Genomic DNA, 26,813 nt, shown 5'->3' with positions numbered 1-26,813 from the left:
TGGGTAGCCATTCTTTTCTTCAGGGGATCTTCCTGACCCAGGGATCAAACCCCAGGCTCTTTCATTTCAGGCAGATTATTTGCCGTCTGAGCCACCAGGGAAGCCCGCTTTCACTTTTCACTTGTAGTCACTTGTACCCACTGTTAAGGCCCAGGGAAATTTAGGTTAGGATGCTCACTGGTGCAAAACTGCAGAGTGGACAAAAAAGGAAAAGATCCTTTTTCCATCTTTGGCCTTTGTGCCACACTATTAGAGGCAGTGTTGTTTATACCCCAGAATAGTGATACTATTCCTATGGTTTTTACTTAGAATTCTGTAAAGCGAAGCATGAATTTATAAGTGGTAGGGCAGGTGGGCCGGAGAAGGCAATGGCAAGCCACTCCAATACTCTTGCCTAGAAAATCCCATGGATGGAGGAGCCTGGTAGGCTCCAGTCCATGGGATCGCTATGAGTCGGACATGACTGAGCGACTTCACTTTCACTTTTCACTTTCACACATTGGAGAAGGAAATGGCAACCCACTCCAGTGTTCTTGCCTGGAGAATCCCAGGGACGGGGGAGCCTGGTGGGCTGCCATCTATGGGGTCGCACAGAGTCGGACACGACTGAAGCGACTTAGCAGCAGCAGCAGGGTAGGTGGGCAGATAAGTCTCAGTGACATACACCATGCTGGATTCAGAATAACTGGACTACTCTGGAACCTGGAATGTGAGGCAGTGGAAGGGAACTTTTTTTCCACTTTGGCCTTTCCTGCTCAGTGGGAAGAACTTGACCCCTCATTAGACCGCTTGATAAGATGGGAGGGGTAAGTGAAGGTAGCAGAGCTTTTTAAATCTCTGGGGGTCACGGGCTCACATGACAACACTGAAGAGATGAGTAGAGAAAAGAAATCTCCACTGAGCGCCTTCTGTGGGAAACCAGGCACCAGTAGGTTTTGTGTGATTCTGACTTCCCAGGTGGCACTAGCCAGGTGGTGCTAGTGGTAAAGAACCTGTCTGCCAAGGCAGGAGACGTGAGAGAGGCGGGTTCAATCCTCGGGTCGGGAAGATCCCCTGGAGGAGGGCATGGCAACCCACTCCAATATTCTTGCCTGGAGAACCCCGGTCAGAGGAGCCTGGCAGGCTGCGGTCCATAGGGTCGCAAAGAGTGGGACACGACTGAAGCGACTTCGCACATACACATGTATCCTAAGAGCCCTCAGAAGTAGTATGCATTATTCCCTTCATTTTGTAGGTGAGGACGGTTCAATAAACTTCTCCACAGTCGAAGATCAAATGAGTGATGGGCCCTGGGACTTGATTTCAGATTTGTCTGACTCCAGAGTCTGGGCTTTTCCTTTTAATGGAGGACATAGCTTGTTGGGATTGGTGTGACCAGTCCTATTTGCCAAGGAAAACTGAAGCATTTCATAAAATGAGGGAGGCACTAAGGCACTTCTTAGAGAGTAAATAGTCTGTCAGAAGGAGTGACCCTAAGGGAATTGGAAAGCAGGTGTGAGAGAAGAGACAGTGGAGAAGATGGTTGGTCTTAGTTAAGCCTAATCTATCTCTTGACCACCAATAGGGAAATAGGGGGTGGGAGGGACAAGTTAGTAAGAGGAAATGGTCCAAGAGCCAAGCTCTCCAGGACTTTCTCCCATTTTCCTCCTCAGCAGCCCCCTCTGCACAGAGGCTCAGCTCTGGCTTTGTCATCACATTTTGGGTGCAAAGGACTTGATGTAGGAAGGCAGGCTGGCCATCCAGAGCAGGTTTGTCTCGTGGAAGGGACATGTGGCTGAGAGCAAGGAAGGCCCAGCCAGGAGTGAGGAGATCTGTGTTTCAGTGCAGCTCACGAAGAAGGGAACCATCATGGTAGGTAGAGAGATGCTCATTTATTCATGGAAGATAAGTACTGATCATTTTCTCAGGCGAGCCTGAGAAGCACCCTTAAGGAAAGAGCAGGGACTCTACCTAAACAACTGACCTAGTTGCGGGTCTCAGCAAAGATCTGGAGCTGTTTTCTGATCCCTTGTGTCCAGGACCCCTGTGACTTGTGTTTGGGAGATATAGAGAAAGAGGGTAGGAAGCCAGGGGTATCAGACCCTTTCTGGGGGTTTAGCTTTTTCTGTTGGTCTAACGTGGCACTGGACTTTGTAAGAAACAAGGGGTTCAGCTCTGTACGTTGAAAGTCTTGGATATTTGACTCTTCAGGTTTCTCAGGCTCTTTCCGGAACCTTGTGAACTCCATCTTCGTGCTAGTCTTTGGCATCTCACATACAAAGAGAACCTTGTTCTTTAGCTTGTTTTGGATCCAGGGATCAATGGAGGCCAAAAGAATTAATGTTTCTTGTAGCTGCATTGAAACAAAGGCCCTGTGGCTGGCTCCTTCAGGTCAGCCCTGGGAGAGGGGAAGGGAGTTCTGGCCAAAGGTCACTCTGGGTCCCAGGGACTGAGGTCAAAGGACAATGTCTAAGGGCTTATGCCCCCTCCCCTCCCCGCCGGCGGAGGGCATGTGGTGTGAGGGTAGTGGGAGAGGCTGGAGGAAGAGGAGGGCTGGGACGCCTCACACTCTTCTTCACAGATGCGTTCTTCTCCACATCCAGCATGTCCAGGACCAAGTGGAACACCTGTGGGCTGCGGATCCCCAGGACGCTCTGGCAGAGGCAGGATGAGGGCACCTCAGTAGCCGGCCCAGGAAGACGCCCTGTCAACGCTCTCTTCCATCCTAGTGCCCTCGTGATGACCCTGTGCCTGGACAGGAGATGTGGCTTCCCAGCTGCTTCCTTACCTTTGAGGGCCTGCCTCTGCATTGGGTTCCGGTATAATTCTTTTCACCAGAAGAGTCAAGATAGTTTCTGTTACATCTGAGCAGTGCCCCTCACACCCTTCACCTGTCCCTTCTCCTACCCAGCTCCAGTCCTGCAGAAAAGCTTTCCCTGAACTCCTGGTAGGGTGGGAAGTCTAAAATAAAAAAGCTGGCAAACCACCTCCTCACACTTTACAGCCCTTTCTTCCACTCAGTAGCTCTCCTGGACTGCCCACTCCCCTGGCCATCAACACATCTGGTCAGAGTCGCGGAGCTGGCCTTACCAGAGAGATGACTGCTTCCTGGCGTGCCGTGGCATTTGAGCTTATCAGCTGCCTGAAGAGAAGGGAATGAGTGTGTTGTGGTCCAGTTAAGGGGAAGGGGAGGAAGACTGGCTGCTTTTTACAGTCCAAAGTGACTCAGGCATAAAGCTGATGAGTGATGTTAATTTCATTAACGTCCCCTTCTTGTTTCTTGGGTCAGGAAAGGGACTGGGAGGGGTAAGGTCAGTACAACAGTTTTCCAAGGGTCACTGAGTGATGATCAGGACTTGCATTTGTTCAGAACTTTACCTTTTACAAATCCCTTCCAAGTCCTCATCTTAACTTGAGCTTTAAATAGCAACTCTGAGTGGTAGGTATTACCAGCCCCTTTTTACAGATGAAGAAAAGCCCAGAGGTCAAAGAGTGACTTGGCTAGTGGCCTGGGCAGTGCGATCTGAGAACAGGCAGTAGCTTCTCAGCTCTCACTGACCCTCTGTCCCCTTCCCACAGCCTAGGATTTGGCCCTGGCAGCTCCCAGCCCAAGCCACTCACGCCTCCACCAAGTTCAACATCATGGGCTTCATCTTGAGCTCTTGCACAGTTTCAGCAACAGCCTGCCTCATGGCCTGAAGAGAGGTTAAGGCAGACAAGGACTCAGGGTTGTGGTCTTAGGTGCTTCCCAAACTTTTTTTTTTTTTTTGACCTGAACCATTTTTTAGCCTTTTATTGAATTTGTTACAGTATTGTTTCTGTTTCACATTTTGGTTTTTTGGCTGCAAGACACGTGGGATCCTAGCTCCCTGACCAGGGACTGAACCCACAACCCCTGCACTGGAAGGTGAAGTCTTAACCACTGGACCATCAGCCTTCATTGAGTCTTTACTTTGTGCTGTGTGTATGGTCCTTGCCTCAGGGAGCTCACAGTCTGGTGGGGGAAGCAGACAAGTGAACAGGCAGTCAGACTCCTGAACTAAATGTATGGACAATAGGAGGGTCTCCTAGCTCAGTCTGGGTACCAGGAAGACTTCCTGGAGGAAGTGATGCTGCAGCTGAAACCTGAAGCATGAGTAGGAGTTAACCAGGCTGAGAGGATGGGGGCCAACTTCCCTGGGCAGAGGGAGAGCAGGTACAAAAGCCTGGAGGCAGGAGAGAGCACAGAGAGGTTAGGGAACAGAAGAGAGGTCAGTTTAGCTAGGTGACCATTCAGAGTCTTCAGAGTGGGACAGTGAGCAATTACACTGCGACCACGGGTATAAGTCAGGACAGGGTGCTCCTAAGCACTGCTGGTGCGTGGCTGGGCACAAGTGTGGTGCAGCTGGAGAGGCAGGCAGGCCTTGGGTGGTGAAGGGCTATGTAAGCCCTCCTGAGAGCTTGGAGAGTAACTGAGAAGTTCTTTGCAGAGGTGAGCCGTGATCTGATTCACAGCTTAGAAAAATGTCTTTAAAAAAAAGAAAAATGTCTTTAGCAGTTCTGTGGCTGGCTTTGTAGCAAGCTCTAAGAAAGGTAAAAGCCAGGGAATGCAGGGGAAGGCAGGGTGATTCTGTTGGTGGTGATTGGAAAGCTTCCCATAGGAAGTGTTATCTGGGCTGCTCTGCCTATTTTAATAGGCAGAGAGAGAGGAGCTATTTACCAGTGGGCAGTGCCCACACAAAGGCCAGATGGCTTGGAGACAGGAGCTATGTTCTGGTGAATGTGACGCACACTTTGGGGGACGTGCATACACAAAACCATACTAAAAAGATCTGAATGACCCAGAGAACCATGATGGTGTTATCTGGAGCCAGACATCCTGGAGTGTGAAGTCAAGAGGGCCTTGGGAGGCATCACTACGAACAAAGTATAGGTGATGGAATTCTAGCTGAGCTATTTCAAATCCCAAAAGATGATGTTGTGAAAGTGCTGCACTCAACATACCAGCAAATTTGGAAAACTCAGCAGTGGCCACAGGACTGGAAAATGTTCATTCCAATCCCAAAGAAAGGCAATGACAAAGAATGTTCAAACTACTGCACAATTGCACTCATCTCACATGCTAGTAAAGTAATGCTGAAAATTCTCCAAGCTAAGTTCAACAGTATGTGAACTGAGAACTTCCAGATGTTCGAACTGGATTTAGAAAAGGCAGAGGAACCAGAGATCAAATTTCCAACATCCGTTGGATCATAGAAAAAGCAAGAGAATTCCAGAAAAACACTTACTTCTGCTTCATTGACTATGCCAAAGCCTTTGACTGTGTGGATCACAAGAAATTTGTGGAGAATTCTTAAAGACATGGGAATACCAGACCACCTGACCTGCCTCCTGAGAAACCTGTATGCAGGTCAGGAAGCAACACTTAGAACCAGACGTGAAATAACGGACTGGTTCCAAATTGGGAAAGGAGTATGTCAAGGCTGTATTTTGTTACCTTGCTTATTTAATTTATATGCAGAGTACATCATACGAAATGCTGGACTGGATGAAGCACAAGCTGGAATCAAGATTGCCAGGAGAAATATCAATAACCTCAGATATGCTGATGACACCACCCTTATGACAGAAAGCAAGGAGGAACTGAAGAGCCTATTGAAGAAAGTCAAGAGGAGAGTGAAAAAGTTGGCTTAAAACTCAACATTCAAAAAACTAAGATCATGGCATCCAGTCCTATCAGTTCATGGCAAATAGATGGGGGAACAATGGAAACAATGACAGACGTTATTTTCTTGGGTGCCAAAATCACTGCAGATGGTGACTGCAGTCACAAAATCAAAAGACAGTTGCTCCTTGGAAGAAAGCTATGACCAACCTAAACAGCATTAAAAAGCAGAAACATTACTTCACTGACAAAGGTTCGCATAGTCAAAGTTATGGTTTTTCCATTAGTCATGTATGGATGTGAGAGTTGGACAATAAAGAAAGCTGAGTGCTGAAGAATTGATGCTTTTGAACTACGGCGTTGGAGAAGACTCTTGAGATTCCCTTGAACTGCAAGGAGATCAAACCAGTCATTCCTAAAGGAAATCAGTCCTGAATATTCATTGGAAGGACTGATGCTGAACCTGAAGCTCCAATACTTTGGCTACCTGATATGAAGAAGCGACTCGTTGGAAAAGACCCTAATGTTGGGAAAGATTGAAGGCAGGAGGAGAAGGGGATGATAGAGGATGAGACGGTTGGATGGCATCACTGACTCGATGGACGTGAATTTGAGCCAGCTCTGGGAGTTGGTGATGGACAGGGAAGCCTGGCTTGCTGCAGTCCATTGAGTTGCAAAGAGTTGGACACAACTGAGTGACTGAACTAAACTGAACTGAACTTTGGGGGGCAGTGTGGTGGGATCCAAGACAGGGTAGGAGTCCTTTAGAGAAAGGTGAAGAGACAGGTTTGGGCTGCCTGGGCTTGGGAGTGTTGGTCTCACTTACGAAGAAGGGTTCGTTATATGTCTTCCTCCTGAGTAGGTCAAATGTGAGTTCTTCCAGACCATGTGCCTGGATCCGTTCCAGCCCAATGGCCTTGAGCATCTGGGTGGCTTCAAAACGGTGCTGAGGGCAGACACAAAGGACAGACCACCTTCCTCATCCCCCAGCACATCCTTGTGCTGGAGCAGGAAGGGTACTAGGCGGTTGAGAGCTTACCTCCAGGACGCTGGAACAGGACAGCTGGTCCAGGATGCTCCTGACAACTGTGGCTGAGTGTACTCCCATTATCTTGACCAGCACAGTGAGTGCCTGTGGGAGTGGGCAGGGCGGGGTGGGGTATACCAGACCAAGAGGCATCTGGATGGCCAAGCGTGCTTGAGGGCTAGAACTTGTAGGAAACAGGCAGAGTCCTTTCTCCTCCCCCTTGGCCTCATGAGTGAGAGAGCAAGTTCATGAATGAATGGAATATACACAGATCTGTGTACACTTGGGCCCACGTGACCCACATTCATATTCAGAAACACACGGAGGACCCTGCGGTGCTCCCTGCTGAAGATGCTTTTCTCTGGGATGAAGATGACAGGGTCCAGAGCCCACCGGAGTCAGCACCGCTTCCCCAGGGCTCCCCAGGGAGCCCGCCCCCCGCCCCTCACACCTTCATCTGCTGGGTCTTCGGCCCTTGACACAGGCTCTGTAGCAAGCGCTCTCGGGCCACGTTGCTGTAGGGCCTCAGGAACCCCAAGCACAGGGCCGCCTCCGCCGCCGCCTTGTGCCCTGACTTCTCTATCAGCGTCAGCAGCGCCAGCACCAGCTTCTCTTCATCCTCCACCTGAGGCCTCTGGAGAGGGAGACAGGGCGGTTGGACTAGGTCTCTGGCCAGGCTTTGTTAGCAGGGCCAGTCATGACCACTTCCAGACCATTCTCCCTCTTCCCTGGAAGGAATCTCCTGTCAAGAGCTTAGTTCACCCACTTCCCTTCTTCTTGCTGCCATCTGCTTGCTCCCAGCTCACGTCCTTGCACTTCTCTGGGACTTTTTCTGGTGGCTGGGCCAGCGTCACTCTCTCTAATACCTCTGCTGCCTCAGTTCTTGGCATTTGAAAAAAATATACAGGTTGTAGGCCCAACGCCTCTCCTCCCATAACCTGTCCTTGGCGCTGTGTCACTCGTTAATTCCCACAGAGAGCCCTCATCGTCGCCCGTGACCGCAACTCCTCTCCGACCCCCTCGCCTCCTGTCTTTCTGGCTGTGCTCTGATGTCAGCAGTTATTATACCTACTGTACCGCACAGGGAGCTCTACCCAGTGCCGTGTGATGACCTAAGTGGGAAGGAAATCCGAAACAGTACGTACGGGGCTTCCCTGGTGGCCCAGTGGTAAAGAACTTGCCCGCCAATGCAGGAGACATGGGTTCGATCCCTGGGCTGGGAAGATCCCCTGGAAAGGGAAATGGCAACCCACTCCAGTATTCTTGCCTGGAAAATCCAATGGACAGAGAAGCCTGGTGGGCTGCAGTCCATGGAGCTGCCAAAGAGTTGGACATGTTTTGTCCAAGTTTGTTGACTAAACAACAATATATATGAATGACTGATTCACTTTGCTGTACAGTGAAAACGTAACATTGTAAAGCAACTCTATGCCAATTAATTTTTTAAAAGGAGTATATTAAATAGCTTTACTTTGAACTTATTTCATTACCTGCGTGTGAATCTATATGTGGGTTAGTTATTAATGTATTTTTTCTATCGTAAATTGTCTATAAAAGTTCCTTACATTTGTGTAGTGTGGTCAGAGTGCTTTTATTTATTCCTATTGTTAATTGAATTCTTCTAAACAGGAATTGGAAGTTTTTACTTGGCTATTACATAGAAGATGAGTTCTTTTATGTAAGTATAGATGTATATGTGGGGGATTGTGAGGGTTTATAAAAGTACATGGTCAGATCTATCACTTAGGCATATTGTGTTATCTCCATTGCTTTTTTATTTTTTAAACTTTTCTTAATGAAAGAATTTATCTGTAACTTTTATATTCTTTACTTTCAAATCCTTATAAATAAAAATGAAAGTGAATGTTTTTTGTATATTCTTTACTTTCAAATCCTTATAAATAAAAATGAAAGTGAATGTTTTTTGTATATTTAATGCTATTAAATCTCTCTATTAAAAAATTGTTGGACTGCACGAAGACTAACAATTCATTGAGCAACCTTACCCTCCTCCTCACTTTCTTCCCTTTTTACCCAGCTTCAACTCCATGGTCCCTGAACTCCTTACCCGCTCTTTATTGTACTCAACTCTCCACCGACTCTGCCTGCACTTTCCAGAGGAAATCAAAGTTATGATGACTAATCTTGCTTGAAGTATATGAACACAAAGCTTATGTAGACCCTTAATGATGCTAATGGTCAGACTGCTTTTCTCTGGGCAGTTCTCTTTCCCACCTTCCTAATTCATATTCCTTCCTCTGGACCCTCTAACACTTCTTCCTCTATTCTCTTAAGTTGATGACCTTGCTTCCTACTTTACTGAGCAAAATAAAAGCAGCTAGAAAAGAAGTTCCAGAGACACCACCACTTGTCTGTCCAACTTTCTACACCTGCACCCATGTTCCTTCCTTTCCACATTACTGTGGACCATGACCATCTATCTAAAAAAGTCAGTCCTGGGGACTTTCCTGGTGGTCTGGTGGCTAGGACTGCACGCTCCCATTGTCGGGGGCCCGGGTTTGATCTCTGGTCAGGAAACTAGATCCCACATGCTGCAACCAAGAGTCCACACGCAACTAAAGATCCCGCATGCCACAGCTAAGACCTGGTGCAGCTAAACAAACAAAAATATTGAAGAAAATGAAGTCAATCTCCTATGTGTTTGCCCTCATCCCTTCTCATCTTCTCAAGAACATGGCTGCACAACTCTTCCCACCCTCTTCAAAATGATCATTTTCCTAACAACTGGATCGTTACTCCTCAGCACTGAAACATGCTGCTGTTTTTCCTTTTTCTAGAACTTACCCCTGCTGCTGACTACAGCTTTATCCAGGAAAACTTGGACAGTTGCCCATTCTTGCCATCTTGCACTTCTTCCCATTTTCTCTTAACCCTACTCCATTCAGACTTTCACTGCCCCACCAGAATAGTTCTTGTTAAGATAATCAATGATCCCCACGTGGTTAAATCCATTATATTATTTGATATGGTTGATTTGTCTCCTTTCCTTGATAAATGTTCTTTACATGATTTTCAGAATACCATACTATTGGTTGTCTTCCTACCTGTTGGCTGCTGCTGCTGCTGCTAAGTCACTTCAGTCGTGTCTGACTCTGTGTGACCCCATAGACGGAAGCCCACCAGGCTCCCCCGTCCCTGGGATTCTCCAGGCAAGAACACTGGAGTGGGTTGCCATTTCCTTCTCCAATGTGTGAAAGTGAAAAGTGAAAGTGAAGTCACTCAGTTGTGTCTGACCCTTAGCGACCCCACGGACTGCAGCCTACCAGGCTCCTCCATCCATGGGATTTTCCAGGCAACAGTACTGGAGTGGCTTGCCATTGCCTTCTCCAACCTGTTGGCTACTTCTTAGTATTTACTGGTTCTTCCTCCTATCTCTGACCTCTTAACACTGGGGTGCCCCAAGGCTTGATTCTTGGTTCTTAGTGATCTCATCTTGTTGAATGACATGATATGCTACCTATATGCTGACAACTCATAGATTTCTTCCACTAGTTCAGGCTTCTGAACTCCAAATTGTAAATCCAGCTACTTATTTGTTGTTTCCTTTGGATGTCCAGAAGACATCACAAACATAACTTGTCCAAAATTGGACTTCTGATATTGCCTCCAAGCCTGTTCCATGTGCACCTTTCTCCATCTTGAAGTGAAGTGAAAGTTGCTCGGTCATGTCCCCATGAACTATACAGTCCATGGGATTCTCCAGGTCAGAATACTGGAGTGGGTAGCCTTTCCCTTCTCCAGGGGATCTTCCCAACCCGGGGTTAGAACCCAGGTTTCACTGAACCCAGGTCTCTGGCATGCCGGTAGTCTTTACCAGCTGAGCCACAAGGAAGCCCAAGAATACTGGAGTGGGTAGCCGATCCCGTCTCCAGGGGATCTTCCCGACCCAGGGATCGAACTGGGGTCTCCTGCATTGCAGGCGAATTCTTTACCAACTGAGCTACCAGGGAAGCTCATTCTCCATCTTAGTTGATGACAACTCCGTCCTTTCAGTTTCGAGGCCAGAAGCCTCGCCTTCCTCCTTGTTGCCTCGCTTTCTCTTACAGCTCACATTTAACCTATCAGAGTGTTACTTTAAAAATATATGCAGGGGATTTCCCTTTGTGGTCCAGTGGCTGAGACTCCACACTCCCAGTGAAGGGGGCCTGGGTTTGATCCCTGTTCAGGGAACTAGATCCCACATGCTGCAACTACAAGATCCTGCATGCCTCAACTAAGACCCGACACAGCCAAAACAAATCAACAAATATTAATACATATATACATATTCAGAACTTAATAACTGCTTGCCAACCTCACTGCAACCACTATAGTCCAAGCCACCATCGTGTCTTACAAGGATTGCTTTCAGTTCAGTTGAGTTCAGTCGCTCAGTCATGTCCGACTCTTTGCGACCCCATGAACCACAGCACGCCAGGCCTCCCTGTCCATCACCAACTCCCGGAGTTCACTCAAACTCATGTCCATCAAGTCGGTGATGCCATCCAGCCATCTCATTCTCTGTCGTCCCCGTCTCCTCCCACCCCCAATCCCTCCTAGCATCAGACTCTTTTCCAGTGAGTCAACTTGTTGCATGAGGTGGCCAAAGTATTGGAGTTTCAGCTTTAGCATCAGTCCCTCCAATGTACACCCAGGATTGATCTCCCTTAGAGTGGACTGGTTGGATCTCCTTGCAGTCCAAGGGACTCTCAAGAGTCTTCTCCAGCACCACAGTTCAAACGCATCAATTCTTCGGCGATCAGCTTTCTTCACAGTCCAACTCTCACATCCATACATGACCACGGGAAAAACCATAGCCTTGACTAGACGGACCTTTGTTGGCAAAGTAATGTCTCTGCTTTTTAATATACTGTCTAGGTTGGTCATAACTTTCCTTCCAAGGAGTAAGCTTCTTTTAATTTCCTGGCTGCAATCAGCATCTGCAGTGATTTTGGAGCCCAAAGAAATAAAGTCTGACACTGTTTCCACTGTTTTCCCATCTATTTCCCATGAAGTGATGGGACCAGATGCCATGATCTTCGTTTTCTGAATGCTGAGCTTCAAGCCAAATGCTTTAACAACTCCTAACTGGTCTCTCTGCTTCCACTTTTGCCTTTTATCCCCTGCCCATTTTTCTTCAACATAGCAGTCAGAGTGAACCTTTTTTTTTTTTGGCCACTGTTCCACATGAGGAATCTTAGTTCCCCGACCAGGGATCAACCAGGGGTTGAACCCAGGCCCCTGGGACTGGGAGCACAGATTCTTAACCACTGGACCACCAGGGAAGTCCCCCAGAGTGAACTTTTGAAACATAAGTTAGATCACATCATTGCTTTGTTCAAAAACCTATTCCACTCAGAAGAAAAGCTCAAGTACTTAAAGTCATCCAGAAGGTCACATATGCTCTAGTTTCCTGTTAATGTCTTTGACCCAACTTCGTTTCCTCCTGCTTTCTCTGTTCCCAGTCCACTTCTGTCACAAGGCCTCCTTGCTGTTCCTTGCCCATACCTAGCCTGCCCCTGCCTTTGGGACTTTGCCTTGATTCTTCCTTTGCTGGGAATGCCTTCTCTCAGATATCTGCAAGGCTCACCCCTCACCTTTGTGCTTGAGCTCAAACGATGACTTCTACATGAGGCCTTCCCTGTCCTCCGTGTTTATTTATTTTTTTTTAATTTTATTTATTTTTTTAATTAATTTTTTATTGGAGGCAAATTATTTTACAATATTATATTGGTTGGTTTTGCCATACATTGACATGAATTCGCCCCGGGTTTACATAAGTTCCCCCTCCTGAACCCCCCTCCCACCTCCCTCCTCCCCTCCGTGTTTAAAATTGCAACTCATTCCTCTGCACTCAGCATTCCTGATCATTCTCATCCCTTTTCATCCTGATCACTCTCATCCCTCTACATAATTCTTCCATTGCACTTGCTGTATCTAACATACCATATAATGAAATTTGTTGGTTATTACGTGTCTCCCCAGCTGTGGCTCAGCTGATAAAGAATCTGCCCGCAATGCGGGAGACCTAGGTTCGATCCCTGGGTTGGGAAGATCCCCTGGGGAAGGGAAAGGCTACCCACTCCAGTATTCTGGCCTGGAGAATTCCATGGACTGTATAGTCCATGGGGTCGCAGAGTCGGACATGAACTGAGTGACTTTCACTTTCACGTGTCTCGCCTCCCCCCTCCCCTCACCCCACTAAAATGTAAGCTCCACCAAAAGCTGAGATCTCTGCCCGCTTTGGTTTGCTGACATATCCCAAGGGCCTCAGATGATGTCTGGCCCATGATAGCTGTTCAATACATGTTTGTTGAGTAAGGGGATGTAATGAATTCTATTTCACATGAAGCAGTGACGGGGTCAAAGACACGAGAGACGCCGGCCCCGGCGGCGCAACCGACCACACAAAGAGGTGCGGCTGAGAGGAGCTACCCCACGTCCAATAGGCGGTGGCTGCGCGGGCGCAGGAGGGCCGAGAGGGGCTACTCCACGTTCAAGGTCAGGAGGGGCAGCCTTGAGGAGATACCCCTCGTCCAAGGTAAGGTACAGCGGCTGCACTTTCTTGGAGCAGCTGTGAAGACATACCCCACGCCCAAGGTAAGAGAAACCCAACTAAGACGGTAGGTATTGAGGGGGCCTCAGAGGGCAGACACACTGAAATCATAATCACAGGAAACTAGTCGATCTGATCACATGGACCACAGCCCAATGGTCCACTGGAGAAGGGAATAGCAAACCACTTCAGTATACTTGCCTTGAGAACCCCATGAACAGTATCAAAGGGCAAAATGACAGGATACTGAATGAGGAATTCCCCAGGTCAGTAGGTGCCCAGTATGCTCCTGGAGCTCAGTGGAGAAGTAACTCTAGAAGGAATAAAGGGATGGAGCAAAAGCAAAACCAATACCCAGTTGTGGATGTGACCGGTGATAGAAGCAAGGTCCGGTACTGTAAAGAGCAATATTGCATAGGAACCTGGAATGTTAGGTCCATGAATCAAGGCAAATTGGAAGTGGTCAAACAGGAGATGTCAAGAGTGAACATTGACATTCTAGGAATCAGTGAATTAAAATGGACTAGAATGGGTGAATTTAACTCAGATGACCATTTTATCTACTACTGTGGGCAGGAATCCCTTAGAAGAAATGGAGTAGCCATCATGGTCAACAAAAGAGTCCGAAATGCAGTACTTGGAGGCAATCTTAAAACCGACAGAATGATTTCTGTTCGTTTCCAAGGCGAACCATTCAATATTACAGTAATCCAGGTCTATGCCCCAACCAGTAACGCTGAAGAAGCCGAAGTTGAACGGTTCTATGAAGACTTACAAGACCTTTTACAATTAACACCCAAAAAAGATGTCCTTTTCATTATAGGGGACTGGAATGCAAAAGTAGGAAGTCAAGAAACACCTGGAGTATCCGGCAAATTTGGCCTTGGAGCAAGGAATGAAGCAGGGCAAAGGCTAATAGAGTTTTGTCAAGAGAACGCACTGGTCATAGCAAACACCCTCTTCCAACAACACAAGAGAAGACTCTACACATGGACATCACCAGATGGTCAACACCGAAATCAGACTGATTATATTCTTTGCAGCCAAAGATGGAGAAGCTGTATACAGTTAGCAAAAACAAGACCAGGAGCTGACTGTGGCTCAGATCATGAACTCCTTATTGCCAAATTCAGACTGAAATTGAAGAAAGTAGGGAAACCCACTCGGAGAAGGCAATGGCAAGCCACTCCAGTACTCTTGCCTAGAAAATCCCATGGATGGAGGAGCCTGGTAGGCTGCAGTCCGTGGGGTCGCTAAGGGTCGGACACGACTGAGCGACTTCACTTTCACTTTTCACTTTCACATTGGAGAAGGAAATGGCAACCCACTCCAGTGTTCTTGTCTGGAGAATCCCAGGGACGGAGGAGCCTGGTGGGCTTCCATCTATGGGGTCACACAGAGTCGGACACGACTGAAGTGACTTAGCAGCAGCAGCAGGGAAACCCACTAGACCATTCAGATATGACCTAAATCAAATCCCTTATGATTATACAGTGGAAGTGAGAAATAGATTTAAGCGACTAGATCTGATAGATAGAGTGCCTGATGAACTGTGAACGGAAGTTCATGACATTGTACAGGAGATAGGTACCAAGACCATCCCCATGGAAAAGAAATGCAAAAAAGCAAAAAGGCTGTCTGAGGAGGCCTTACAAATAGCTGTGAAAAGAAGAGAAGCAAAAAGCAAAGGAGAAAAGGAAAGATATAAGCATCTGAATGCAGAGTTCCAAAGAATAGCAAGGAGAGATAAGAAAGCCTTCCTCAGTGATCAATGCAAAGAAATAGAGGAAAACAACAGAATAGGAAAAACAAGAGATCTCTTCAAGAAAATTAGAGATTCCAAGGGAACATGCAAAGATGGGCTTGATAAAGGACAGAAATGGTATGGACCTAACAGAAGCAGAAGATATTAAGAAGAGGTGGCAAGAATACACAGAAGAACTGTACAAAAAAGATCTTCACAACCAAGATAGTCACGATAACGTGATCACTCACCTAGAGCCAGACATCTTGGAATGTGAAGTCAAGTGGGCCTTAGAAAGAATCACTACGAACAAAGCTAGTGGAGGTGATGGAATTCCAATTGAGCTATTTCAAATCTTGAAAGATGATGCTGTGAAAGTGCTGCACTCAATATGCCAGCAAATTTGGAAAACTCAGCAGTGGCCACAGGACTGGAAGAGGTCAGTCTTCATTCCAATCCCAAAGAAAGGCAATGCCAAAGAATGCTGAAACTACCGCACGATTGCACTCATCTCACATGCTAGTAAAGTCATGCTCAAAATTCTCCAAGCCAGGCTTCAGCAGTATGTGAACCGTGAACTTCCAGATGTTCAGACAGGTTTTAGAAAAGGCAGAGGCACCAGAGATCAAATTGCCAACATCCGCTGGATCATGGAGAAAGCAAGAGAGTTCCAGAAAAACATCTATTTCTGCTTCATTGACTATGCCAAAGCCTTTGACTGTGTGGATCACAATAAACTGTGGAAAATTCTGAAAGAGATGGGAATACCAGACCACCTGACCTGCCTCTTGAGAAACCTGTATGCAGGTCAGGAAGCAACAGTTAGAACTGGACATGGAACAACAGACTGGTTCCAAATAGGAAAAGGAGTACGTCAAGGCTGTATATTGTCACCTTGCTTATTTAACTTATATGCAGAGTACATCATGAGGAACGCTGGGCTGGAAGAAACACAAGCTGGAATCAAGATTGCTGGGAGAAATATCAATCACCTCAGATATGCAGATGATACTACCCTATGGCAGAAAGTGAAGAGGAACTCAAAAGCCTATTGATGAAAGTGCAAGAGGAGAGTGAAGAGGTTGGCTTGAAGCTCAACATTCAGAAAACAAAGATCATGGCATCTGGTCCCATCACTTCATGGGAAATAGATGGAAAAACAGTGGAAACAGTGTCAGACTTTATTTCTTTGGGCTCCAAAATCACTGCAGATGCTGATTGCAGCCATGAAATTAAAAGACGCTTACTCCTTGGAAGGAAAGTTATGACCAATCTTGATAGTATATTAAAAAGCAGAGACATTACTTTGCCAACCAAGGTCTGTCTGGTCAAGGCTATGGTTTTTCCCGTGGTCATGTATGGATGTGAGAGTTGGACTGTGAAGAAAGCTGATTGCTGAAGAATTGATGCTTTTGAACTGTGGTGCTGGAGAAGACTCTTGAGAGTCCCTTGAACTGCAAGGAGATCCAACCAGTCCATTCTAAAGGAGACAATCCTGGGTGTTCATTGGAAGGACTGATGCTAAAGCTGAAACTCCAATACTTTGGCCACCTCATGCGACGAGTTGACTCACTGGAAAAGACTCTGATGCTGGGAAAGGTTGGGGGCGGGAGGAGAAGGGGACAACAGAGAATGAGCTGGCTGGATGGCATCACTGACTCTGTGGACATGAGTTTGAGTGAACTCCGGGAGTTGGTGATGGACAGGGAGGCCTGGCGTGCTGTGATTCATGGGGTCGCGGAGAGTCGGACACGACTGAGCGACTGAACTGAACTGAACTGAAAGGGGAAAAATCTCAAGTAGTGCTCTTGCCTGGAGAATCCCACGGACGGCAGAGCCTGGTGGACTGCCGTCTATGGGGTCACACAGAGTCGGACACGACTGAAGTGACTTAGCAGCAGTGTCAGCAGACTTTCTTGGTCCCTGTCCTCTCTGGGCAGAGGTTTTCCTTTTATAGGTTATTTTAAGGATGATGATAATATTGATGCGTGGTCACTGAAAGAGCACAGGCACTGGGACTTCCATGGCAGACCAGTGGCTAACACTCCACGCTCCCAGTGCAGTGGGCCCAGGTTCAGTCCCTGAATGGGGAACTAGACCCCACATGCCACAGCTGAGAGTTTGCATGGCACAAATAAGACTCTACACATGGACATCACCAGATGGTCAACACCGAAATCAGATTGATTATATTCTTTGCAACCAAAGATGGAGAAGCTGTATACAGTTAGCGAAAACAAGACCAGGAGCTGACTGTGGCTCAGATCATGAACTCCTTATTGCGAAGTTCAGACTTAAATTGAAGAAAGTAGGGAAAACCACTAGACCATTCAGATATGACCTCAATCAAATCCCTTATGATTATGCAGTGGAAGTGAGAAATAGATTTAAGGGACTAGATCTGATTGATAGAGTGCCTGATGAACTCTGGACGGAGGTTCGTGACATTGTACAGGAGACAGGGACCAAGACCATCCCCATGGAAAAGAAATGCAAAAGAGCAAAATGGCTGTCTGAGGAGGCCTTACAAATAGCTGTAAAAAGAAGAGAGGCGAAAAGCAAAGGAGAAAAGGAAAGATATAAGCATCTGAATGCAGAGTTCCAAAGAATAGCAAGGAGAGATAAGAAAGCCTTCCTCAGTGATCAATGCAAAGAAATAGAGGAAAACAACAGAATAGGAAAAACAAGAGACCTCTTCAAGAAAATTAGAGATTCCAAGGGAACTTTTCATGCAAAGATGGGCTCGATAAAGGACAGAAATGGTATGGACCTAACAGAAGCAGAAGATATTAAGAAGAGGTGGCAGGAATACACAGAAGAACTGTACAAAAAAGATCTTCACGACCAAGATAGTCACGATAATGTGATCACTGACCTAGAGCCAGACATCTTGGAATGTGAAGTCAAGTGGGCCTTAGAAAGCATCACTACGAACAAAGCTAGTGGTGGTGATGGAATTCCAGTTGAGCTATTTCAAGTCTTGAAAGATGATGCTGTGAAAGTGCTGCACTCAATATGCCAGCAGATTTGGAAAACTCAGCAGTGGCCACAGGACTGGAAGAGGTCAGTCTTCATTCCAATCCCAAAGAAAGGCAATGCCAAAGAATGCTCAAACTACCGCACAATTGCACTCATCTCACACGCTAGTAAAGTCATGCTCAAAATTCTCCAAGCCAGGCTTCAGCAGTATGTAAACCGTGAACTCCCAGATGTTCAAGCAGGTTTTAGAAAAGGCAGAGGCACCAGAGATCAAATTGCCAACATCCGCTGGATCATGGAGAAAGCAAGAGAGTTCCAGAAAAACATCTATTTCTGCTTCATTGACTATGCCAAAGCCTTTGACTGTGTGGATCACAATAAACTGTGGAACATTCTGAAAGAGATGGGAATCCCAGACCACCTGACCTGCCTCTTGAGAAACCTGTATGCAGGTCAGGAAGCAACAGTTAGAACCGGTCATGGAACAACAGACTGGTTCCAAATAGGAAAAGGAGTGCGTCAAGGTTGTATATTGTCACCTTGCTTATTTAACTTATATGCAGAGTACATCATGAGGAACGCTGGGCTGGAAGAAGCACAAGCTGGAATCAAGATTGCTGGGAGAAATATCAATAACCTCAGATATGCAGATGACACTACCCTTATGGCAGAAAGTGAAGAGGAACTCAAAAGCCTCTTGATGAAAGTGAAAGAGGAGAGTGAAAAGGTTGGCTTGAAGCTCAACATTCAGAAAACAAAGATCATGGCATCTGGTCCCATCACTTCATGGGAAATAGATGGAAAAACAGTGGAAACAGTGTCAGACTTTGTTTTTTTGGGCTCCAAAATCACTGCAGATGCTGATTGCAGCCATGAAATTAAAAGACGCTTGCTCCTTGGAAGGAAAGTTATGACCAACCTTGATAGTATATTAAAAAGCAGAGACATTACTTTGCCAACCAAGGTCCGTCTAGTCAAGGCAATGGTTTTTCCCGTGGTCATGTATGGATGTGAGAGTTGGACTGTGAAGAAAGCTGATCGCCGAAGAATCGATGCTTTTGAACTGTGGTGTTGGAGAAGACTCTTGAGAGTCCCTTATACTGCAAGGAGATCCAACCAGTCCATTCTAAAGGAGATCAATCCTGGATGTTCATTGGAGGGACTGATGCTAAAGCTGAAGCTCCAATACTTTGGCCACCTCATGAGACGAGTTGACTCACTGGAAAAGACTCTGATGCTGGGAAAGGTTGGGGGCGGGAGGAGAAGGGGACGACGGAGAATGAGATGGCTGGATGGCATCACCGACTCTGTGGACATGAGTTTGAGTGTACTCCGGGAGTTGGTGATGGACAGGGAGGCCTGGCGTGCTGTGATTCATGGGGTCGCGGAGAGTCGGACACGACTGAGCGACTGAACTGAACTGAACTGAACAGCCAAATAAATATATATATGAAAATAATCTAGGCTTTGAAGTAGGTGCTTTACATATGTTACCTCATTCAATCTTCTCAACGGTGCTATAACTACCATGTCCCTTTTAGAGAAGGACAAATGACAACTCTGAAAGCTGGCTTTTCAGAGGTAGTATGACCAGTTCAGGAGCTACACCAATGATCCTGTCCAGGGAACCTATTCCGCAGGGGACTCCACAAGGACATCATCGCCCTCATCAGAGCGAGGAGCTAGGTTACCTTCTCCCCAGCTTAACCCCCAGCCAGCACTGTTGATGACCTATCTGGGGACTGACTCTTCCCCCCAAGTCACCTGATCTCTGGGGACAGCAGCCCAGGAGTTCAGAGCCGCCCGAAGTGCTATCAGAGTATCCATCCTCTGCCCCTCATTTTGCCCCTTCAACTTCTTGATGAGAGTCTGGACCACGTGCTTTTTCAGGCATCCTGGACAGGGAGGAGCCTCAGGTCAGGGCGGAGCCTCCAGGGCAGCTCCTCTCTGCCAGACTCCAGCTGACTCCACTGTGTCCTCACCACTTAGGTCCCTTGGTCGCCGTCCCCCCAGGACACCAGAGCAGCTGGCTGAGCTTGGCTGCAGTCCCCAGAGCCCGCTCTCTGTCTCCCTCCCACCTCTTCTCCCTTTCCAGCCCACCTTCCTCTCTCTGCCCAACATTCCCTTGGATAATTCCCAGACCTGCCAATGCCTAGGTTGCAGTGGGGGTGCCGTCCACTCCCTTCCATCCTTCCCTAAAGGTGGATTGCAGCTACACTGCCTCCTTCTTCATCTGCCCCTACTCCCACCCAGGGGAGGACCTACTCACCCAGGATGGCCAGGGTTCGACAGGCCTCATACTTCAATTCCTCTGGACCAGCTTGGGCCTGATTTAAGAGGTAGGGGGTGGGAACATGACGTAAGGTGGTGGAATATCAGGAGCTTTGAGGATCATCTCAGCTTAACTTTTCCTTTTACAGATGAGGAAACCGAGGCCTAGAGAGGGACCTGTTTATGCTCAAACACAGGGTGCAGGCAGGGTGATGCGATGGAAGGACAGTAACTTATGAGTAAGACTTTTGTCACATCCCTGTCTGGTGTCTGATAGCCGTGAGGCCTAGGGCAGGTCACCTGGCCTCTCAGAGCCTTCATCTTCTCATTAGAAAAATGCAGCTACTGCTACCTAGTTCTAGTATCAAAAGATTTAAACGAGATGATGGGTAAGAACACAGCCCACCCCACCCCCAAAGTCAACGTCTCTGTCAGACAAAGGGGATCTGCAGATCCCCCTTTGCCCATCCTTTAAGATCAAGCTGTCCTTTAAAGAAGCCAAGGGCATGAGCTGGGCACACGCCGCACAAGGTGGCTGCCTCCTCCCGGCACCGGACCTATCGTCCTTGACTCTGGTGGGCCTTGTCTGTGCTCAGGTGCCAAGGCTCTGCCAAGACCGCGGGCCCCGTGTCCTCCTCTCCTGGACTCCGTGCAGCCCAAGACTCACCACCTGCCACAGTGCGTCCATGACAAACTTGTCTCTGACCCCCAGGCACCCCAGAGCCTGCAGGAACAGGGGGAGAGGAAAAGGAGGAGAGCTTGGACACCACCGCCGCAAGCTGCCACCTTCTAGAGGTTGTTCTTGGAACGTCACTCCCTCCCTGCCCTCCACCTCTAGCATCTTTCTCCTCGCCGACTCCTACCTGGCCTGTGACCACACCCCTCCACCCTTGCCACTTCTCACCTGTGCTGCGTAGAGCTGCTCATCCTCCCTGGGAGATTTCAGGCTTTCCGTGAGTTCCTGCCCATCCAGGGAAGCCAGCGGAAGGGAAGAAAGGGACAAATACAGTTCTACCACGCTTCTTTCAAAGTGGAAGGAGCTCACCCAATCCACTCTCCTCCTCCCGGCTCCATTTTGCCGGCAGGGTCTGAGGGAGGAATGGTGTGAGCCCGAGGTAGAGGCATCCTCAGAAAGAGTCTCCCCATTCTGCCCTGGTCCCCACCATGGCCCCTGACCTTTAGCCTTTGCCACTTCAGGGGTTCCCCAGCAGGGTCTAAGGTCTTGGACTCCACTGGAGACCTGAGAGCCAGCTTGCTCATGGGGAGATGGAGCTTTTGGCTGAGGGTAGCCTCCTTGAGGTTCCTGTGGGAGAAATCACACGGGCAGCCCTGGTCCCCTCGTTCCCATCCTCCCTCCTTCACAGACTCTCCTCTGCCTCTGGTCCTCAGCCCAGCTCAGGGTCTCCTCTGGGGTCTGCAGGCTGATTTGCCCCACTCCACCCCTTTCTTCTCTTTCCGTCCTTTCCTGGAAGATGGGGAGGGCGTGGAGAGCAGGAAGGGGCGAAGCACACCTGGGGTGGTCTCTCAGCTTCCGCAGTGTCTTCTGGGCCTCCCGTTCCTTGCTGCGGTCATACAGGGTATACCAGTGCGTGTAGATCTCGGGCTTCTTGTAGTAGCAGTAAGGTACGGCATTTGGCTTGCTCGGGTGCTCCCTCCAGCACTCCGGACTTGGGGGAAACTCTTCTTTTGGTGCCTGGAGGCGGGTGTGAGTGGCAGAGCAGCCACAGGGGACATTTCTCATCCAGGAAGAGGGCCAGGGTAAGAAGGGACTAGACGAGGGAAACACCCTTCAGCCTCTCGTCCTGAAGACACAGCCAGCTCCTAACCAACTGTGTGGCTCAGGCAAGTGACTTTACCCTACCAAGGTCTCAGTCTTCTCATCTGCAAATGGGGCTAATCATCCTTGCTCTGTACCCCTCCCAAGGTGCTAGTGAAGGACTAATGACATAAAGATTTGGAAACCATTGTTGGTCTGTAAATTGATCTGAGTACAGTTGGTATTCCGTGTCCACAGGTTCCACATCCATGGGTTCAACCAACCATGGGTTCAAAATATTTGCAAAAAAAAATTATAAGAAGTTCCAAAAAGCAAAACTTGAATTTGCCATGTACCTGGTAACTGTTTACATACCATTTGCATAGTATCAGGTATTATAAATAATCTAGAGAGGATGTGTGTAGGCTACATGCAAACAGCATTCCATTTTATACAACGGACTGGAGTATCTGTGGAGTTTGGTATCCCCTGTGGATACCAAGGGACAACTGTCCACAGTTCAGTTAGTTTAGAATTTCAAAGGACTTTGAGAAAGTCATCTGGGGACTTCCTGGTGGTCCAGTGGATAAGAATCTGCCTGCCAATGCCGGGGACACAGGCTCGATCCCTGGTCCGGGAAGATCCCACATACCAAGGAGCAACTAAGCCCATCTGCCACAAGTACAGAGCCTGCACTCTAGAGCCCATGAGCCGCAACAAGAGGAGCCACCACAGTGAGAAGCCCACAGTGGGCAGCAGCTCTCACTTCCCTTAGCTAGAGAAAGCCCGTGTGGAGCAATGAAGACCTTGTACAACTAAAAAAAAAAGAAGTCGTCTGGGCAAGGAGATGGAAAGGCCAGGGGCCGGGCAGATGTGGAGTAAAGAGAGGGGTATTTGGGGCCCCTGTTCATTCACTCGGACTTTCAACAGATTTTCATTGAGCACCCACACCCACTAGGTGCCAAATGCTCGGTGCTGGGGAGACACTTATCGTTCCTCATGGAGCTTAATAGCTTCATTGGAAAAACAGGGCTTCTTCAAACAATCTGAGACACCTGTGAAACTGCAGTTCTGGCTGTAGCCAAGGGTTTTAGATGGGTCAGCGGGTTTCTCTGAAGATTTGATTCATTCTTGTCTCTTCTCAAGCCTTCCTGTCTCTACAACTCTCTGAAAAATGACTTCGGCTAGTGGTTCCCCGTGGGGTGACTGAGAGGATCATAATGAGTTCGCAGGTGATTGTCGTGACTTCAGAAAATGGGCCATTGACTCACATAAGTAGGGTTGTAAGATCTTGTAAGGACCAAGCACATAAAAAACAGGATTTAGACTTCCCTGGTGGTCCAGTGGCTATGATTCCAAGCTTTCATTGCAGGGGACCCGGCGGTGGGGGTGGTGGTGGTCAATCCCTGGTCAGGGAACTAAATCCCACATGCCACAACCAAGACCCAGCACAGTCAAATAAATCAGTTAAGCACAAACAAAAACCCCAGGATGTCCCATTGAATTTCGATTCCAGGCAATGAAGGCAATATGTAGGACATAGGCATGTTGAAAAATATTCATTGTCTGAAATTCAAAAATAACTCATGATTAAGCAACTGCCTGCACAGTCAAAACCTTACATATGCTATCTCATAGCCACTCGACAAAGGGAGCGGGGCAGAGGTTGACTTGTGACAGAGGCTACTCCTGCGGTTCAGGGAGGGAAAGTCACTTGTCCAAGGTCACACAGAGTTAGTGGCAGCCCCAGTCGTGAGAGTAGACTTCTAAGTATGCGTGTGTGTTAGTCACTAAGTCGTGTCCGACTCTCTGCAGCCACATGGACTATAACCCGCCAGGCTCCCCTGTCCATGGTATTCTCCAGGCAAGAATACTGGAGTGGGTGGCCATTCCATTCTCCAGGGGATCTTCCCGACCCAGGGATCAGACCCAGGTCTCCTGCATTGCAGGTGGATTCTTTACCATCTGAGCCACCAGGGAAGCCCACAGGGTTCTATGAACTAGCCTTAATGGGAAGGGATGGTCTGCTGCCCCTCCTCCTTCAACAAGGCTCCTAGGGTGGCGGAAGTCAGGGGTCTTACCTGATGACAGGACAAGGGCAGTAGGACAGGAGCTGCAGCTCTTCTGAGTTCTGTGGTGCAAAGGAGACCGCATGGACAAGGGTGAGTTGAAGAGCTGTCCTTCTGGGCATCATTTATCGAGCATTAGCATTTCGGAGAAGGCAATGGCAAGCCCCTCCAGTACTCTTGCCTAGAAAATCCCATGGATGGAGGAGCCCGGTAGGCTGCAGTCCGTGGGGTCGCTAAGGGTCGGACACGACTGAGCGAATTCACTTTCACTTTTCACTTTCACACATTGGAGAAGGGAATGGCAACCCACTCCAGTGTTCTTGCCTGGAGAATCCCAGGGACAGGGGAGCCTGGTGGGCTTCCATCTATGGGGTCACACAGAGTCGGACACGACTAAAGTGATTTAGCAGTAGCAGCAGCATTTAGGGAACCCGGTATCAGGCACCAGGCAGGTAAAGAAGCCATAATTCCTGTCCTTGAGGGACTCGGACGTTTCTGGCATCTTTGTCTGTGGAATAGCAGGATTACCATAGCCTGGGAGCTTCTCAGAAATGCAGACCCTCCAGCTCCACCCAGACCTACCAAGTCAGGATCTTTATTTGAGTAGGATTCCTACGAATGTTGAAATTGGAGACACACTGGTCTGGCAGAGTGGTTCTCCTCCCTGGCTGCATATTAGAATTATTTGAGGGAATTTTTTAACATGCTTCAGTCCTGCATCAGATTAATTGAATCAGATTGTCTGAGGAAGGGACCTAGGCATTTTAGAAAGCTTCTTAAAGGATTCTAATGTAAAAATGGTTAGTGGTTCTCAAAAACTTGAGTGGCCCTAGAAAAAACTGGAGATCTTGTTTTTTGTTTGCGTGTTTTGGGTATGCTGAGTGGCATGTGGGATCTTAATTCCCTGACCAGGGATTGAACCCGTGCCCTGCTTTGCAGTGGAAGCAGAGTCTTAACTACTGGACCACCAAGGAAGTTCCTGGAGGGCTTGTTAAAATACAGATTTCCTTATCCCCAGATGAAGACTCATCCCCAGAGTAACTCTGGGGTGCGGTCTGAGAATTCACTTTTTCAGTGGTGGGGGGGGGGTGCGGTGCACACAGCATGTGGGATCTTAGTTGCCTGACCAGGGATCGAACCCCTAGATCGCCAGGTAAGTCCTGAGAAGTTGCATTTCTGACAAGATACTGATGCTGCTGGTCCTGGGAACATATTTTGGGAACCACTGGTCTACTGGTGAGACAGAACCGTTTCCTGGAGATTAACAAAGGGAAATAAATGTGAGGATGGATAAAGGCATAGGTGGTCTCGATGAGGGGCCCTAACCTGGTGGGGAGGAGCAGGGAGGGTTTCCAGAGATTATCCACAAGCTGAGTCTTCAGTGCAAGTAGGAGAGGTAGCCAGACAGATGAGGGGAGGGCAAGAGGAACACCTTGAAACCTTGGAGTTGAGAGAGTGCAGAGCAGATGAGGAAGCAGAAGCTGGGGAGTCACAGAGACATCCCACCTTAGAGGGCCCTGGAAACCTACCTTGAGGGGTGTACGGTGCCTTGAAAGTACCCAAGGATCCTCCCTGACTCTTCCCATAGATTTGCTGGCATCACCCGGACTCCTGCCTGGGAGTGGGGTCCAGGGAGCTTTCCTTTTCAGGTCCCTATCCCCGACTCCACTCCTGTCCATTCTAACCTCACCTTTGGTCCTTCCTGGATATTCCAGCCATGGGCAGTTGAACATCGCCCTGTTGATGTCAGAGATGTCGACTGATTTTTCGTAGGCCATCTTCTTCTCCTGGGGGGCGGGCAGAGGGAACCTGGGTGAGGGGGGACTACAGGGACTGCTCCCTTGTGAGAGTTGGGGCAGAGCTCGGGGAGACCTGTCGTCTGTGGCGCAAGAGGGACTGGTGAGGTGTCTGGGCTTCTAGAGCTAGAAGCCTCCGAATGTTGAGTGAGAAGATCACCTAGGTGCATGGAACACTCTGGTTCTACTCTGGAGCCCCAGCCCTGGCATCTACTGGCCTATAGCTTGGGCCAGTCGCTTTCCCCCGGGGAGCTTCACTTTCCTCATCTGAAAGGAGGAAAGCCATGCCTGCCTGGCGAGCTCGAGGAGCAGTGGCGAGGTATAAATTAGAAAAGAAAGTCAAAGCACTTAATGAACCTCAGGCTCATGGAGCCCTTGTTATTTTTTTGTCTCCTCTGAAGTGTTTATTTTTTTTAAAAAAATTTCCGAAAACTTTTCATTTTGTATTGGGGTATAGCCAATTAACAAAAAATGGTGTGCCAATATAGTATATTAATGCATATATATGGAATTTAGAAAGATGGCAATGATGACCCTATTTGCAAGACAGCAAAAGAGACACAGATGTAAAGAACAGACTTTTGTCCTCAGAAAACTGGAAATAGAACTGCCATATGATCCAGCGATCGCACTCCTGGGCATACACACCGAGGAAACCAGAATTGAAAGAGACACATGTACTCCAATGTTCATTGCAGCACTGTTTATAATAGCCAGGACATGGAAGCAACCTAGATGTCCATCTGCAGATGAATGGATAAGAAAGCTTTGGTACATATACACAATGGAGTATTTCTCAGCCATCAAAAAGAATGCATTTGAATCAGTTTTAATGAGGTGGATGAAATTGGAGCCAATTATACAGAGTGAAGTAAGCCAGAAAGAAGAACATCAATACCGTATATTAACGCATATATATGGAATTTAGAAAAATGGTAACCTGAACCCTGTATAAGAGACTGCAAAAGAGACATAGGCATTTAGAACAGTCT

General features: G+C 48.0%; 1 protein-coding gene across 1 annotated transcript; it reads right to left on the bottom strand.

Annotated features, from left to right (window-relative positions):
* Positions 1–1,858: 1,858 nt before the first annotated feature.
* Positions 1,859–25,803, bottom strand: HEATR9 (HEAT repeat containing 9). Its single transcript, XM_055395262.2, has 15 exons — positions 25,716–25,803; positions 24,038–24,087; positions 21,712–21,893; positions 21,377–21,503; positions 21,105–21,161; positions 20,868–20,924; positions 20,199–20,256; positions 19,694–19,824; positions 7,102–7,284; positions 6,663–6,755; positions 6,450–6,569; positions 3,601–3,674; positions 3,070–3,121; positions 2,547–2,633; positions 1,859–2,332 (listed from the first exon to the last, which is right to left on the bottom strand). Exons 1-15 carry the CDS (start codon positions 25,801–25,803, stop codon positions 1,964–1,966), a joined length of 1,728 nt encoding a protein of 575 aa, XP_055251237.2. The 3' UTR covers positions 1,859–1,963.
* Between the last annotated feature and the right edge of the window lie 1,010 nt (positions 25,804–26,813).

Source organism: Moschus berezovskii, chromosome 20 (genome assembly GCF_049115385.1).
Source record: "Moschus berezovskii isolate FMDL1 chromosome 20, NW_MosBer_1.0, whole genome shotgun sequence".
NCBI lineage: Eukaryota > Metazoa > Chordata > Mammalia > Artiodactyla > Moschidae > Moschus > Moschus berezovskii.
The sequence above is the reverse complement of the archived record's forward strand: the minus strand, read 5'-3'. Positions and strand labels throughout refer to the sequence as shown.